This window comes from Trichechus manatus, unplaced genomic scaffold, assembly GCF_000243295.1.
Source record: "Trichechus manatus latirostris isolate Lorelei unplaced genomic scaffold, TriManLat1.0 scaffold00053, whole genome shotgun sequence".
NCBI lineage: Eukaryota > Metazoa > Chordata > Mammalia > Sirenia > Trichechidae > Trichechus > Trichechus manatus.
The window spans coordinates 4019277-4036221 of NW_004443989.1; the positions used below are offsets into that span (position 1 = coordinate 4019277).

Below are 16945 nucleotides of genomic sequence, written 5' to 3' on the forward strand. Positions count from 1 at the left end.
GTGAGGAGTGTGCCTCTTAGCTCAAGTAGATACAAGAGACTAAATGGGCAGCTTCTGTCCGGAGGTGAGATGGGAAGGCAGAGAGGGTCAGGAGCTGGTTGAATGGACGTGGGGAATCAGAGGTGGAAAGGAGGAGTATGGGGAGAACAATTAGGGTCACATAACAATGTATGTATAAATTTTTGTATGGGAGACTAACTTGAAATACAAAGTTTTTTTAAAGTACAACAATAAACAAAAAAGAAAAAAAACAAAAAGACATTGCATTGGGCAAATTTACTGCGGAAGACCTTTTTAAAGTGTTGAAAAGTAAAGATGCCACCTTGAAGACTAAGGTTCACCTGACCCAAGCCATGGTATTTTCAATTGCATCATATGTATGTGAAAGCTGGACAATGAATTAGGAAGACCGAAGAAGAACTTACGCCTTTGAGTTGCATTGTTGGTGAAGAATACTGAATATACCATGGACTGCCAGAAGAACAAACAAATCTGTCTTGGAAGAAGTACAACCACAATGCTCCTTAGAAGCAAGTACGGCAAGACTACATCTTACATACTTTGGACACGTTATCAGGAAGGATCGGTCCCTGGAGAAGGACATCATGCTTTGTAAAGTACAGGGTCAGTGAAAAAGAGGAAGATGCTCAACAAGATGGATTGACACAGTGGCTGCAACAATGGGCTCAAGCATAACAAGGATTGTGAGGATGGCACAGGACAGGGCATTGTTTTGTTCTGTAGTATACAGGGTCACTATGAGTTGGAACCAACTCGGGTACCTAATAGCAACAGCAATCTTTACAGAAGTAGACTGCCATATCTTTTTCCCGCAGACTGGCTGGTGGGTTCAAACCACTGATCTTTTGGTTAGCAGCCAAGCATTTAACCACTGCGTCACCAGGGCTCCTCCCCAATCCCACAGGCATGATTAAATCTGAGTTTTATAAATGATGAAGCTGAGACGCAGAGAGGCAGAGGGATCACCCGAGGTGGCAGAGCTGAGCTGAGGTCTGGCCTTGCAGCTTCCCCAAGAGCCAGGCTCCTGACTGCCAGCTGTATGTGTCTCACAGCATGACTGCGCATGGGCAGGGCCCAGGGAAAGAAATGCAAGTGGCAGTAATGTGAGAAGATGCTCAACCACATTTATAAATGAAAACAACAGAGCTTGGAAAAGTATTACAAAGATTGGCAATGGTCAGAACTGGCAAGAGTGTGGGTGATGGGATGTCCATCAAACAGAAGCACAGTTAAGTCCATCCATTCCATAAAACACTGGGCAGTTAAAGAGATGGAAGCAGATCCACCAGACTGACATACAAAGAACTCCAAGGCGGATTTGTAAGTTTCAAAAGCAGGTTGCAGAACAAGATGTTCTTACCATCTTCAAGGCTTTACTCAAATCATCACTTCTCAGAGGCCACCCTTGACTCCCCTACTGAAAACTGCACTCCACAAAACACTTCTTGACCCTCTTCTGGCATTCTCCTTCTCCTCAGCATTTAGCACCATCTACTATATGTTTGACCTATTTATTTTTCAAAGTCTGTCTTCCCCATAAGAATGTATGTTCCACCAGGGTGATTCATGTATTTGTTTTGTTTGGCACTTTATCTCAGCCAGCACCTAGCACATATCTCAACCAGTACCTACAGCACACAGCAGGTGCTCAGTTAATACCTGCTGAATTTATGAGGAGCAAGAGTGACTCCACTTCTGTATGCACACAAGCATACACACACTTTTTTCGGTGTGTGTATACACATGTGTATGTACGTATATAAAAAATGTATGTAGACGTGTGTGTATGTATACACAGAATGTATGCACGCGTGTGTGTGTAGAGACAGAGAGAAGAGAAAGAGAAATGGGATTATTCCTATATATTCATTCAATAAATACTTACTGACTGAATATATATATGTATATAATCCATTACTGTCGAGTTAAGTCCGACTCATAGTGATCCTACAGGACAGAGTAGAACCGCCTCATAGGGTTTCCAAGGCTGTAAACCTGTACAGAAGCAGATTGCCACATCTTTCTCCTGAGGAGTGGCTGGTGGGTTCGAATCACTGACCTTTCGGTTAGCAGATGAGTGCTTAACCACTGTGCCACCAAGGCCCCTATGTATGTGTGTGTGTGTGTGTGTACATATATATATATGTACACACATGTGTATATAAATACACACACACACACCAAAAGAAAAACCAAACCGATTGCTGTCAAGTCGATTCCAACTCACAGTGACCCTATAGGACAGAGAAGAACTACCCCATAGGGTTAAGGAGCAGTTGGTGGATTCAAATTGCCAATCTTTTGGTCAGCAGCTGAGCTCTTAACCACTCATAGTGGTTAAGCCACCAGGGCTCCATATATATATATACACTCATTGTCATCAAGTTGATTCTGACTCCTAACGGCCCTATAGGACAGAGTAGAACTGTCCCATAGGGCTTCCAAGAGGCGGCTGGGGGATTTGAACTGCCAACATTTTGGTTAGCAGCCGAGCTCTTAACCACTGTGCCACCAAGCCTCCATAGATATATATATAGTACATACAGTGTGTAATAAACTATGTATCTTTTGTGTGAGAGTGTGATTTGCATAAGCTTAGAGAAAAGTCTGGAAAGATTCATAAAAACACATTAACAGTGGTCACTTCCAGATGGGATTAGGGAAAGAAGGAGACGGAAAGTTGAGCTTTTAAAAAGCTTATACCTTCTGTATTGTTTGAATTTTTTATAACTCATACCTGTTACCTTTGTAACTTTAAAAAGCAAAAAGAAATAAAACATTTTAGGGACTTGCAGTTAAACATACCATACTGACACATTTATCTCTTCTCCCTCTTGAAACTACTATAAAACAGCAGTAAAAGAATGAATAAACGTAAGAGGTATAAATATAAGAAAAAGAGTGGGAGAGGAGATAACAGTGGACAATGACTTTCACCCCAATTTTAGGAAATGGAACGTGGACGGGGCCAAGGTGACCAATGGGACAGGGCAGAGAACTTTCCAGCCATTTGCCTGCAAAGGGGAAACAATGAGAAGGTGCTGATTCCCCCAGAGACTCTGGGCTCAGGACTGAGAGACACCAGGGGCCATGGAAAGTGGACATCCCCTAGTGATCCCCAGAACAATTCAGAATCACCCCTCAAACCACCTGCTGCAGGGAGGTGGGATGCGAGAGTATCCATGATCAAGGGCTCCCATGGATATCCCGCCATAGTCGGCTTCCATGCAGAGCACTCAGCACAGCGCCAGGCACACAAAGAGGCTCAGTACACGGGAGCTCGTACCACTATTATTCTGTCCTCTGGAATAAGATATGAATATAAAAAGCAGGTGTGCCCAGGACTTTGCCTTCTGGATTCTCCTTCTTCTCATCTGCCTGGAGTTTGGACTTTTCCCTATGGAATCCCTGTTCCCCACTGGGGGCTTGTCATGTTGGTGGCAGAATGGTGAGCACAGCTGCCTTGTCTCTCCTAACCCCCAGGCCCTATGGACACCTTTCTCTTTGGTATCTCCCTCAAGGGACTCATACCCTGGGCTCCTTGTACGATGGCTTCCCAGGGATCAGACAGGTAGATACATGTAAGAAAGGAGTCTGTGCAGTCTCACAATGGAGGGATGTCCATCCACACAGCTGCCCAGAGGAGGGGAAATTGGTTTAAAGAAGGTGGGAGCAGACCCAGGGGCAGGTCAGAAAGAGGCCACAGGGTGGTGGCTGTTTCCCCCTCCACCTTCCTTCCCACCCAACCTTCTCCTCTGCTGGCATATGAGTGAGGAAAAGTTTGCTATCTTTCACTTTTCAATAATTTAGGATTAGAAAACCATTAGGAATGAAAGCCCTCAGCCCTTCCCTTGATGACCTGAACAGCAGCTGCTCCCCATAAGCACAACTATGGTACCAACCACCCCTCGCCCCCGCCTTGCATCCAGCCACCTCCTGCACGTGGCCCCAAGCCCCCTTTCAGCAGTCACCCAAGTCGTTCCCCAAACAAGCCATCGCTTCTCACCAAACTCATGTCCTCACCAGCTTGCAAACACACCTCACACTTCCCTCCTCCCTCCTTGTCACGTCCCACTCCTCCTGCCACCTGAGTCCTCCTCAGTCTCAAAGACGTGAGCAGACAGACCACAACAGAAAAAGTGCAGAGAGCAAATAAGCACACAGAGAAAAGGCTCAGCTTCAGTGGTAATTAAAGAAACGCAAATGAATGCGATACTGAGGTTCCTCTTTATTCCCGGTCAACAAACAATGCTGGCAAGATGACAGCAAAACTAGAAAATTATATCTTACTGCTTATCATTAAATATTTGTACGGCCTCTTTTTTTTCGGGGGGGAGGTGGGCCAGGGGGGAGAGATATGGTAATTACCAGAATAATCCTGCTACTGGGAAATTATTCTCAGGAAATAATCGGAAAACATAAAACGACAAAACCAAAGAAGTTTTAGACCAAACTTAAAATGTCCAACAGTGAGAGACTAAATAAGTAAAATATTGTATGTTTTCTTGATAAAATATAATGGTACTACTAAAATTACAAATATGAAGACTCTTGCCCAGTGTGGAAATAGGCATGTGCTAAATTAAGTAGACCACCACTTGTCTGTGAGTTTGTCATACTGTGGTGGTTTGTGTGTTGCTGTAATGCTGGAAGCAATGCCACTGATATTTCAAATACCAGCAGGGTCACCCATGGTAGACAGGGTTCAACAGACCTTACAGACTAAGACTAGGAAGAAAGGCCTGGTGATTTACTTCCGAAAATGAGCCAATGAAAGCCTTATGGATTACAACAGAACACTGTTGAGCTAGCTTGCTTTGTACACATCAAGAGAGATCAATCACTAGAGAAGGACCTCATGTCTGGTGAAGTAGAAGGCCAGCAAGGGTGAGTGAGGGAGGCCCTTAGTCAGATGAACTGACACAACAGCTGCCAACAATGGACTACAGCAAGCTAGTGATTGTCATGAGCATGACACAGGACCGGGCATCATTTCCTTCTGTTGTACATAAGGTCGCCATGAGTGGGAGTCAACACGACAGCAGCTAACTATCTCTATAAACCAAAAACCAAACCAAACCCACTGCCATCGAGTCGATTCCGACTCATAGTGACCCTATAGGACAGAGTAGAACTTCCCTATAGGGTTTCCAAGGAGCGGCTGGTGGATTCAAACTGCCTACCTTTTGGTTAGCAGCTGAGCTCTTAACCACTGTGCCACCAGGGTCCCATATATCTCTATAGTGAGTAGAAAAATCAAAACGCAAATGTTTTCATAAAAATATGCTTTACAAACACACACACAGATGAGTAGGGCAACCTTTTCCCTCCATGAGATTTGGTTAACCTTGTTAATGTTGCTATGTTGTTAAGTTGCTATATGAGAGGGCCAGTGAGAGGATTAAATGATATCAAGTATGTCAAAGACAGACAGTAAAGCTTGGCCTATGTAGGAGCTCAGTGAATGCTAACTACCATTTCTATCACCACCACCAGCACCACATTGTCAATCATTAATGAAGACTTCTGTATGTAGGGCAGTAGTGGTAGTGGAGGCAGGTGATGGACATGGGAGTCCATCCTGGGGTAGGGGGTCACAAACTTTGGCAAACCATTTCTATAGTGGTTCTGAAGCTCTCTACAGACAATGCACCCTCCTAATGCCTGCACCTGAGGTGGAAGACCTCCACTCCCCACCCAGCCCCTTTGGTTCACCACTGATGAACGGCAACGTGGAAGCAGTTCCTAAGACGTTTCTGAGGCAGCTGAGAGAGGAGAACATATGAGTTGGCAGGGAAAGCAATTAGCGGATTTCCAAATCTTTATGGCGGTCAAGATTCCATCAGCCTCTTCTGGATGCCAAATTCAACTACAGGATTCAGGAACCAAATGGGGAGAGTCAGTTTCCCTCTTCATCTTTCAATGTGTCAAACTGCTCCCTATCGAACAGTCAGTTCTTCCATCCCAGTCTGGCATTTTCCACCCAGCATAGTGGCCAAGTTGGACAGGTCTTAATATTACCACATAAAAGGGTTTCAAATTCATTCATTAGTACAAGTTACTTACTAGCCGCATTTTGAAAGATAAAACATAAAAAAGCCCTTGGCTTTTGTTGTTATTATTGGTTTCGAAAATCACCCGCTTTTGAAAATCCAAAAGGCTGGTCAAAGAGTGCCAGCCCGGGAGTGGAAGCTTGAAGACTGTTAAAAGAACAGCTGTGCCCAGGGAAACAGATATCAGTGTTAACTAGAGGTTGTCACGTGGACAATTTGTGGCCTTTCTGTGATTCACTAGATGGGTTTGGGCTGTTGCCTTTGACACTTAGAACCTTCCAGAGCTAGCTTCCTCTAGACCACTTCCTAAGACAAGCTGGGCACCATGACAAGCAGTGGTGATTCTAAAGATCATGAACTAGGGTCAGGCTGAGGGTAAGGAGTGAGAAGGTTCCAAAACAGCCACAATTTTGAGGAAGCATCAAGCGAACAGTAACAAGCCCAGAAAGATTATTTAAGACCTACAACTACATTCTTAAGTGAGACTGACCTATAACTTTCCTTTCTCCTCTTCTCCTTGTCCAGATTGGAGCTGGAAATATTTTCTTTTTTTTTCTGTTCTCTGTGGCCATTTGGATAAAGTAGGGATTATCTGTCCTAGAACGTAGTAGGCTTATGTCATGGATTGAATTGTATCCCCCAAAAACAGGTGTATCAATTTGACTAGGCCATTATTACCCGTATTGTGTGACTGTCCACCAGTTTGTCATCTGATGTGATTTTCCTATGTGTTGTAAACCCTACTTTTATGATGTTAATGAGGCAGAATAGGTTGCCGTTTTGTTAATGAGGCAGAATAGGTTGCAGTTATGTTAATGAGGCAGAATAGGTTGCAGTTATGTTAATAAGGCAGGACTCAATCTACAAGATTGGATTGTATCTTCAGCCAGTCTATTTTGAGATATAAAAGAGAGAAGCAAGAGAGAGACGAGGAATCTCATACCACCAAGAAAGCAGCGCCGGGAGCAGAGAGCGTCCTTTGGACCTGGGGTTCCTATGCGGAGAAGCTCCTAGTCCAGGGAAAGATTGATGACAAGGACCTTCCTCCAAAGTCGACAGAGAAAAAGCCTTTTCCTGGAACTGACACCCTGAATTTGGACTGAGCCTACTAGACTGTGAGAGAATAAACTTCTGTTTGTTAAAGCCATCCTCTTGTGGTATTTCTGTTACAGCAACTCTAGGTGACTAAGACAGAATTTGGTACCAAAACAGTTAGGTGCTGCTCTAACAGATATCTAAAATGTGGAAGAGGTTTTGAAGTTGTGAATGGATGGAGGACTCAGAAGGAAGTGAGGAGAACTGTTAACACCGGAGACGGCGCAGACGGTGAGAAGCTGCAGCAGAGAACCAGCAGCAGCAGAGAACCGGCAGCAGCAAAACCAGGAGAACAACACCAGACAGCGCTGGAGCTGACCCCTGGAGCGAGAGAGCTGAGTGCCTTTGCGCAGGAGGCTTCCTGGCAGAGTGGGGTGCCTCTGGGCACTTATTGGTGGAGCCAGGCTTGCCGACCCACGAAGCAAGAGAGCTGAGTGCCTTCCGGCCAAAGTTTACTGGCGGAGTGGGGTACCTCCAGGTACTTGTCGGTGGAGCTACAGAGCTTTGGAACAGTTGCCCCAGCAGGGAAGACGTGGGTGGAGAGGCCAAGGAACCAGGAAGCAGTAGCTGAAGAGACAAGAAATACAGGAAGCCAAGCTGCCTCAGTCTCAAAGGGTATGGCCACAACCTCTGGGATTTCAAAGGGTGGATCCATGGCCTCTGGTGTTTCTGAGGGTAGGGTTCCCACTCAGATAGACCAGAAGAATGGTGCACCTAAAGCCAAGGGAATGGAGTTCCAGTGGGCCTGGAAGGTGGAGCTGAAGCCCAGAGTTGAAGGACCTCCACTCAGAATCTGGGGAGTGTGGTCAATACCTAGAGTCTAGAGGGCAGGGCCATTGTGTAAATGGTCTCAGAGAACAGAGGATTATTTTCAAGCATTGAAAGGTAATGTAATGTGTTCTACTGACTTGTTTGGTGCTTGTTATCCTTTCTTTCCCTCCAATTTCTCCCATTTGTAATGGAAATGTCTAGCCTGTGCCTTTTCCACCACTACTTTGGAAGCAGATAACTTGTATCTTGGATTTCACAGATGAAAAGGAATTTTTAGACTTTGGACTTGGAGTTGATTTAAGACTTTTGCTATGATACGATGGGGTGAATATGTTTTTCATGTGGCAAGGACGTGAATTTCTGGGGGACAAAGGGTGGAACATCATGGATTGAATTGTGTCTCCCAAAAATATGTGTAGCAACTTGGCTAGGCCATGATTCCCAGTACTGTGTGACTGTCCAACATTTTGTCATCTGATGTGATTTTCCTATGTGTTGTAAATCCTACCTCTATGATGTTAATGAGGCAGAATAGATGGCAATTATGTTAATGAGGCAGGACTCAATCTACAAGATTGAATTGTGACTTCAGCCATTCTCTTTTGAGATAGAAAAGACAGAAGCGGGAGAGAGATGGGGGCGGGGGGTGCCTCATACCACCAAGAAAGCAGTGCCAGGAGCAGAGAGCATTCTTTGGACCTGGGGTTCCTGTGCAGAGAAGCTCCTAGTCCAGGGGAAGATTGATGACAAGGACCTTCCTCCAGGGTTGACAGAGAGAGAGCCTTCGCCTGGAGCTAATGCCTTGAATTTGGACTTAACCTACTAGATGTGAGAGAATAAACTTCTGTTTGTTAAAGCCATCCACTTGTGGTATTTCTGTTACAGCAGCACTAGATGACTAAGACAGCTTGTCTGTAAAACCATCTGTTCTTCAGTTCCTTTTTTCCTAGCTTTTTATGAGAGCTTTTTAACTACTGATTCAATTTCTTTAACAGTTACTGCTCTATTCAGATTTTCTAGTCCTGCCTGAATCTGTTTTGTTACATTGTATTTTTCTAGGAAATTAACCATTTTATTCAAGTTTTCAAATTGATTGGCATAGAGTTAGTCGTAGGATTCCAGGCGTAGAAGGATTATATCCTTCCATCAATAAGCAACGAATATCAGCCAAGAAGTGGATCCTGCTCTACTAGCCCTCCAGCCCCCAATCAAGATATATTTTTGTCAGTCATCAGGGCTTAAGGACTCCCTTTTATTGCCTGGAAGCCAGCTGGTCCATAGTTTTAGAGTGCTAGCCCTGGAGAATTGCCTGGATTTGTCCTCTAGTCCCACCTGAGCAAGTTGTAACCTCAGTCTCCTCCTCTGTAAAATGGGTAGAATAACAGCAGCTACTTCCTAAGACTGCTAGGAGTATCACAGAAAGAACTCTGCAAACTCTAAGGCCTCAACACATGGAAGTTCTGTACTCTAAAACTTCCCACTTACGACCTTCAATTTCATAAACTTTCAACTTACACAGTCTCATAAACACCGATTCAAGGTCTAGAGCAACAGCACTTCAACTCTCCCCAATACCATCAACTGGTATTCAACAATCTGTCATTTTCATCTCAGTCATCTCAGTGCTTACTAGTCTACAGCAATGGTCCTCAAAATGGGGTCGCTAGACCAGCAGCAGCAGCATCACCTGGGAGCTTGTTAGAATTGCAAAGTCTTGGGCTCCAGTCCACACATCCTGAATCAGAAAGGCTGGAGGGGGAAGGCAATTTGGTGCAGGCTCTGAGTTTGAGAACCTCTGTGCTATAAGGTTATTTCCCGTGCTTGTGCGTAGTTCTGAAGTCATTTAAAAACCAGCTAACTCCATCATGATCAATAAAGGGAAAAAACGATAATTCCGTCGAAAAAGTGAGTAGGAAGAGCTAAACAAACATTATAAAAATGAACATTGAGATCGTTTGTGAGAAATCAATGAAGAAAAATAGCAAATGTTGTGTTTGAGTGGGATGACTCATCCACCAGTAGGAACAATTCTGAAAACACAGACTTGTGCAATGTCTGAGATGCAATGCCTGTGTGAATGACAACGACAGTCAAGACACAAGGAAACTGATTCCCAAATATCAAAGCAACATTAACATGTGGGCCGCGGGATCAGCACCACCAGCAGATCCTACTGCCTTCATGGTGACTGGGAGAACGCTGGGAGTCTATACAAGAACATGAAGCCTAAGTGTTGTGCAAGGGCTTAGAGTGAAATGCTGTTCCCAATTATGGGTATTCCTGTAGGTTAAAGGCTCTTTTGAAACTGTAAAGCATCAACACTTTGGCTTATATGAATAAGAGAACACTAAGCAGTTCTCCTGGCTGGGACCAAGGGCGGGGTTAGCCAACCCAACAGCTTTTCCATACAGATAAACCTGGTCTGTTTAGATAAAAAGATGCTTGGTAGAATGCAACCAATGTCACTGAACAACCTGTGTAGAAACTTGAATGGGAACCCAAATTGCTGTGTAAACCTTCACTGAAAACACAATAAAATATAGAGAAAAAAAAAAAAGAAGCCTAGTAGAACAGCATCAGCAAGGAGAAGAAATTATGTTAGGTTTTAAAGCTTTGAAGAACCACATCACATTCCTATGTACAAGCTTAAAATACAAGAATAGCTCTGGATCTACCAGCCAATGGATCTATGAACTATCTTTTACAACCAAATGCAGCCATAGCAGCTACCGTGTAGACCTATTGCTGTTAAAATTCATTGTTCAAAATGCATAACCCCACAACCTGCCCCCTGAGATTTTGATTCATTCAACTGGGGAGGATCCCATTTTTAACAAGCTCCCCGAGGGATACCAAGGCAGATGATCCCCTGACCACAAAGCCGTTCGTCATGACTAGAGAAGAAACAGAGTTAAGGGTGTTATTGAGTCGCTCTGTACACTTCACAAACATTGCTGGGGAAAATGAGCTTGAAACCACAACACTAGCCAGTAGAGCCCCAATTTAGCATTTGTTCCCACAGTACAGACCAAGGAAGTCAGAAGCAAATGAGTAACACGTTACATAAGCAGCTTTTCTGTATGCAGAACCTTAATTCACCAAAGAAGTTAAAACTGTATAAAAAGCAACAGCCCACCCCCAAAACAAATGCTGTGCAAGCTCAGCTAGGATCCCCACCCCCTCCTGCCACGCAAAGAGGGGCCTCCTTTGCACTGAATACCCCATGGCTCACCCCGTGCCCACTGGGACTAGATCAGAGTGGAAGGCAGGGGCAGGGGAGGGGTGTGAGGAGGACACTGCAGGGTTCCAGCGTGGGCATGGCCACTGGTTTCATCAAGGCTTCTCTCTGGCTGAACACAAACAGAGTCATGTTTTTTCTTGCCTCTACCCTGACCCCTTGCTGGAAATTTCTGGAACCACAAATCCCCTCTGTCTTGTATCTTGTTCAAGAACCCCAAACAATTCTATTCAACAAAACCCTTTATCTCTCTGGCAAGGATTCCCAGTCTTTTCCTCTTCCCATTTCCCTCAAGACCAGGATAATAAGCTAGTTCTAACCTGGGTGTTAAAAGATGACAGTGGCCAAGACATTTACCACCCTGCTGACCACAGAAAACATCAATGTAGGTATGGCAGAGATATACCATGTGTGTAACATCCATGTTACTCCTTCCACTGAGTCAGCTTCAGAAGCCTTCTCAACACGGAGCTAAAGGCAGCCACTCCCCCATGAGGATAAGTCCTTAACTTTTTTTTTTGTGATTTAGGTGAAAGTTTACAGAGAAAATTAGTTTCTCATTAAACAATTAACACACAAACTCTTTTGTGACATTGGCTGCAAACCCCATGATGTGTCAATACTCTCCCCTTCTCCACCCTGGGTTCCCTATTTCCATTCGTCCAATTTTCCTGCCTTCTCATTTTTGCTTTTCGGCTGGCGTGCCCATTAGTCTTGTATACATGATGGAACTATGAAGCGTGACCCTCTCATGTGTTATTGTTGGCCCTTAATTATCTTTTTATTATTCTACTCCAAGCACCTAGCATAATGACTAAGCCTTAGCAGGGGCTCAAAAAGTAAGTACTGAATTAAATTGACACATGATGGGAAACGTAATTGGCACCCCCATTTTGCCACAGAGATTTCTCAAAATGCAATGGAGTCAACTGGGGCGCTCGCTAAAAACCCATCTTCCAGGCTCCACCCTAGGCTTAGTGAGTCAGACTCTATGAGAGCTGCAGTTTTAACAAGGTGCCTGGTGAATATTGTACACATAAAGGTTGAGAGCCACTGCCTTGCCTTCCAGGGGTATTTTGCAGAACCTATTCAATGGGACGTGATTAAGCAAAAGGGTCTTTTTGGAACACCCAAAACAGCACAAAACAGAGCCAGGTGGCTTCCTCCTCTCCATCCAACTGTGAGACCAAGGAGCAGAGAACATCCAACATCGGCCAAAAGGAGGCAGAAGAAAGATCAGATAAGAAGAAATTCTACAGAAGCATTTTGGAGTTAACAATCTACCACTTCCATTAACAAATGAATGGATAACCACAAAATGTAGTGTATACCAACAACAGAATACTACTCAGCCACAAAGAGAAATCAAGTCCTGACAGATGCTATAACATGGATGAATCTAGAAACATTATGTTGATGGAAATAAAGGCAGTCACAAAAGGACAAATATTGTATGATCCCACTTATATGTAATATCTAGAATAAATCCATTGCTGTCAAGTCAAATTCTGACTTTCAGTGACCTTATAGGACACAGTAGAACTGCTCCATAGGGTTTCTAAGACTGTAATCTTTACGGGAGCAGATTGCCACATCTTTCCTTGTAGTATCTAGAATAGGCAACTATAAAGAGACAAAAGTTTACTAGTGGTTACCAGGGGCAGGTGGGAGGGAAAGGGAGAGGAAGACACAGTGCTTGGGGATCACTGAGCTTCTGCTAAGGGTGATGGAAAAACATGGAAACAGATAACGGTGATGGTTGCACAACATGATAACGTAATTGATGTCACTGAATTGTACACTGAATGTTGAAATGGCAAATGTGATGTTACATGTATTATTTACGACAATTTTAAAAAAGGCTCCCACTGTTCTCACCAGGCTTGTCCTTGCCTCTGTCCCTTCGCCTACTGTCTGCCCTGGACATGTGCTACCATGCCCCCTAGCAGATCATGGACCAGGAAGCATCCACGAGGCCCAAGGACAGAGAGCAAAGAGCCAGCAGCTCAGCCTCAATTTAGAAAGTTGGACAGGACAGGAGAAGCGTCTCTGCCTAGACCGCTCTACAAGCCTGGCTTCCCTCCTGCACACTGCATGCTGCCAGCCACAGTCCGCATTCCCCCCTCAGGCCTCTCCCGTGGGCTCCCTGACTCCTGGGCAGTCGCACACACTCTGAGCAGGGAACAGGGCTGCTTGCAGCCAAAGTGCAGACACTCGTGCCCAGGCTCCTGCCGCCAGCACCCAAGGTGCCTCCAGAGCTCCCGAGCCTCTCTCCCCGAGCCAGGGAGCGTGTCTGCAGCTGGCAGCTGGCAGAGAAACATCAAACCCAGGCTGTTGACGCTAGCTCTCATTTACACAAGCCCACTTCTCCCCAAGAGATGGATTTCTAAAACAAACAGCGTCTACATATGTTCGAAGGCACACTCATGTCAGCATCAGGGATCCCCAGACAGAAACAGGCGTCAATCTGGGGCAACGACTGCTGAATCAGTCCTGTTTTAGTGAAATTCCACTCCCTGGAGAAAGAGGAACCTAGAAGCAGACTGATTAGATTCCCCGGCAAGAGTCCCTGAAGATATCACGCTATCCCGGTGGAGCCTGCCCCAAGCACGCCTCACTCTGACATCACTGGACTTTACTGTGCTTCCCTGTGCATTCCCAGCCTGACACGCCCTGCACACCAGCCTCACCCAGGGTCCAAATGTCCTGCTCTGCTGAATGGGGTCATCCACACTCACGCAGGGATTCCTGACACACCAAGGCTCAGGGCTCTGGCGGCTCCACATAGATGTGGGAGCACAGGTATTTGAGAAATGAGGGAGTGTATATAACTGGTGTATTCGCCAACCTGAAAGACTCAGGACATGAAGGGCTCAGTTAAGGAACAAGTTGACTATGAGGAAATGTCAGGTTTGGGAGCTTGAACAACCTGCGCCAATGCCTCCTCTTTTCTTAATTTTGCCCGTAGGGACTTAGGAAAGAGGGGAATTCCATAATCTTTTGTGTTGCTCTCAGGATACAGTAAGAAGATGCAAACAAAAAGAATCTGCATAGGAGGGGGTCAGACAACCACATAGGGCCTGATAGAGAAATGTGGCCAGGTAACCCATCCTAGCCACAGATGGAGGGGAGAGGCTCCAGCTGATGGACTGGCTTGGATAATTCCAGGTCCAAACTGGGTCTAGGGAGAAGGAGCAAATCCCAACCCAGATCCCATCTCTCTGGGATACACCCCTGGGGGCATGGTGGGATTAAATTCGAGGATTCTGAGTGTCATGGATTACCCTGATAAGGCACTGGCCCCCTTGGGACACGAGTCTCAGGAGCTAGTGGGTAAGACTTGGAGCTGACCCAAAGAAGGGTCTCTAGAGTGGTTACCATGGCTTTGGGTGTCTTGAAGCGCAGTCAGGAATTTCAGACTCATTACAGAGCTCGGCTGGTGCATCAGTGGCTTGGCCTCCCCACATGCATAGGTGTCTGTCACCAATGTGGGCATATGACCAAGTCCACATGGCCCTAGGTAAGAGAGATGAAGGCAGAATTACTGGCTAGCTAAGAGTCGGGGGTGGGGAGAGGGGTCATATGCATTTCCCTAGGCAGCACACAGTGCCCCTGTCCACCATGGCCAGGGCCAAACCCAAGAGAAAGAAAAGCCACATACCAAGCCCATTCTCAGCCAGTGCTGCGTGGTTCACGTCACAGTCGCCCACGTCTTGCTCGCCAACATGGTCATTCAAATCCAAGCCAGGCTGATGGGACCCATTTCCAAATTGCCTCTCATCCTTCTCGGAGCCAGCATCCCCGTTTTCCATCCCATTCTGGGCCTTTTTCAAGGGCATGATTTGCAAACCACTGGGGGTAGTCCTGTAAGACACAGTCTTGGTGGCCCTGTCACCTCCTACGGGAGGCTTTGTGGAATATCCCTTTTTCGGCTTGGACAGGGAAGGGTTTATTCGCTTCCTTTTATGGGAAGTCCCTTTGCTCTTTCCTGATTCTGAAGGTCTGTGGGAGAGCTTCTCGACCGATGGCCCTCGACTGTCACGCAGGAGCTTGGAGGCACTGGACTGCTTCCCCGACTTGATTCTCTTGTCCTTGGACACATGCAGCCCATTGAACTCGTCAATGAACTCCTCACAGTGTAAGAGGTGGTGCTCCGGCTCCCACGTGTCCTCCGTGCTCCCATACCCTTTCCAACGGATCAGATACTCCCATTTTCCTTTCTTGTTCTTCCGCTTGTCTACAATCCTTTCAACCTGGGATACAAGATGAGAGAGCCAGAAAAGAGAGAGAAGAAGAAAATTAGTCCCAGGCAACAAGAATAGCACAAAACCCTCAGGACAGAGGCACCAGCTCTGGCAGTGGGTGAACCCTCTGATGCCTAAAGTCAGCACTTCCAGGAGTGGTCAAGAAAGTTGGCTGATTTTAGGACATCACTGAATCAAACCATGAAGGCTGCCCAGTGCCATACCCGGCTGGTATCATCCCCCGTCCATTCAAGACCTATTTTTGTTTGAAATCGCATGGCAAGCTTTCATCAAAGATCTTCATTCTTTCCATTGCACCAAAGTAGACTCAGACTTTTAAAGACCAATTTGGTGTGGGTTTTTCCATCCTTACTTATCATCATTATTATCAACAGGAGGAGGGGGGAAGGGAAAGAAGAGGAAGACAAAGAGGAAAAGAGGAAGAACAGAAGGAGAACCACAGGGAGGAAAAGGAGGAGGGAGGGGAGAAGGAGAAGCAGCAGCAGCAGTAGTTGCATTTATTTAATATGTATATAGTAGGCACTATGTTAATACAGTCATAATAATAACAATAGATAGGAACATTTATTGAGCCATTTTTAAGGCAGGTACGATATTAAATACTGAGCATACACACTCTCATTTCCATTTCCTTTTCTTCTGACAACAACCCAATGAGATAGGTATTCTTTCTATTCCCATTTACAGCAAAAGAATTAGGGCTCAGAGAGATTAAGTAGCTCAACTAAACTCCAAAGCTGGTAAGGGCAGAGGTGGAATTTGAACCCACTCTGATTAAGAAAACCCATTCTCTTAATCACCAGGCCATACTAACTCTCTCAACTGCACAAAAATTCCTTATTCATACCAAAGGACTTGAAGAGACAAGGTCCAATTCTCCACTTTCAGCTCATCCCCTAGCATGCTATGTGGACCACTCTCCCCTCTGCTTTAATTCTTCATTGGTTTAAATGGCATCAGACTAATCACCAATCATATTTTCTACCCCACCTTCCCACTAAACTGTCCAAGATGGTATAGAAAATTACAATAGCTCTGGACTCAAGATTACCAATCAAAGATTTGCCAGAATCTTGAAGTAATGCCTCCAAAAAGGTGGGGCTGGATTGAGAAACTTTAGATGCTAGTGCATGTCTTGACCCCTGCAAGCAAAGAGCAAGGCCAAAAAAGAATAAAGGAAGAAGAAGCTGTCCATGCCTGCTGTCTGTCCATACATACGCCAGAGCTGCCACCCGTAGACTGAAACATAGCTCATTCCTCTGACATTGGACCTCAAACCCCATGTCCACAATGACCTCTCATTCTGCATGCTCTCCACATACTGGGATAACTCCACTGGAGGCAAAAGGGCACAAGCACCCATCATTACAACGTGGGATATGAAGTCCTCAGGAGGGGTAAAGACAGGACAGGTTCTGGAGCAGCCTAACATGGGTGGTTTCTCGTTTAGAACACTGTGATTGTTTCAGATGTTCTAGTCAGAAAATAAGGTAGTAAGAACA

At 45.4% G+C, this 16945-nt stretch overlaps 1 protein-coding gene across 1 annotated transcript in view; it reads right to left on the reverse strand.

Annotated features, from left to right (window-relative positions):
- Positions 1-15700, reverse strand: part of CDYL2 (chromodomain Y like 2) — an 87811-nt gene extending 72111 nt beyond the window's left edge. Inside the window, exons 1-2 of the mRNA XM_012555935.2 lie at positions 15647-15700; positions 14840-15530 (exon numbers count right to left, since the gene is read on the reverse strand). Of these exons, the coding sequence (XP_012411389.2) occupies positions 14840-15530; positions 15647-15700 (745 nt within the window). The remainder of the gene's footprint in view (positions 1-14839; positions 15531-15646) is intronic.
- Between the last annotated feature and the right edge of the window lie 1245 nt (positions 15701-16945).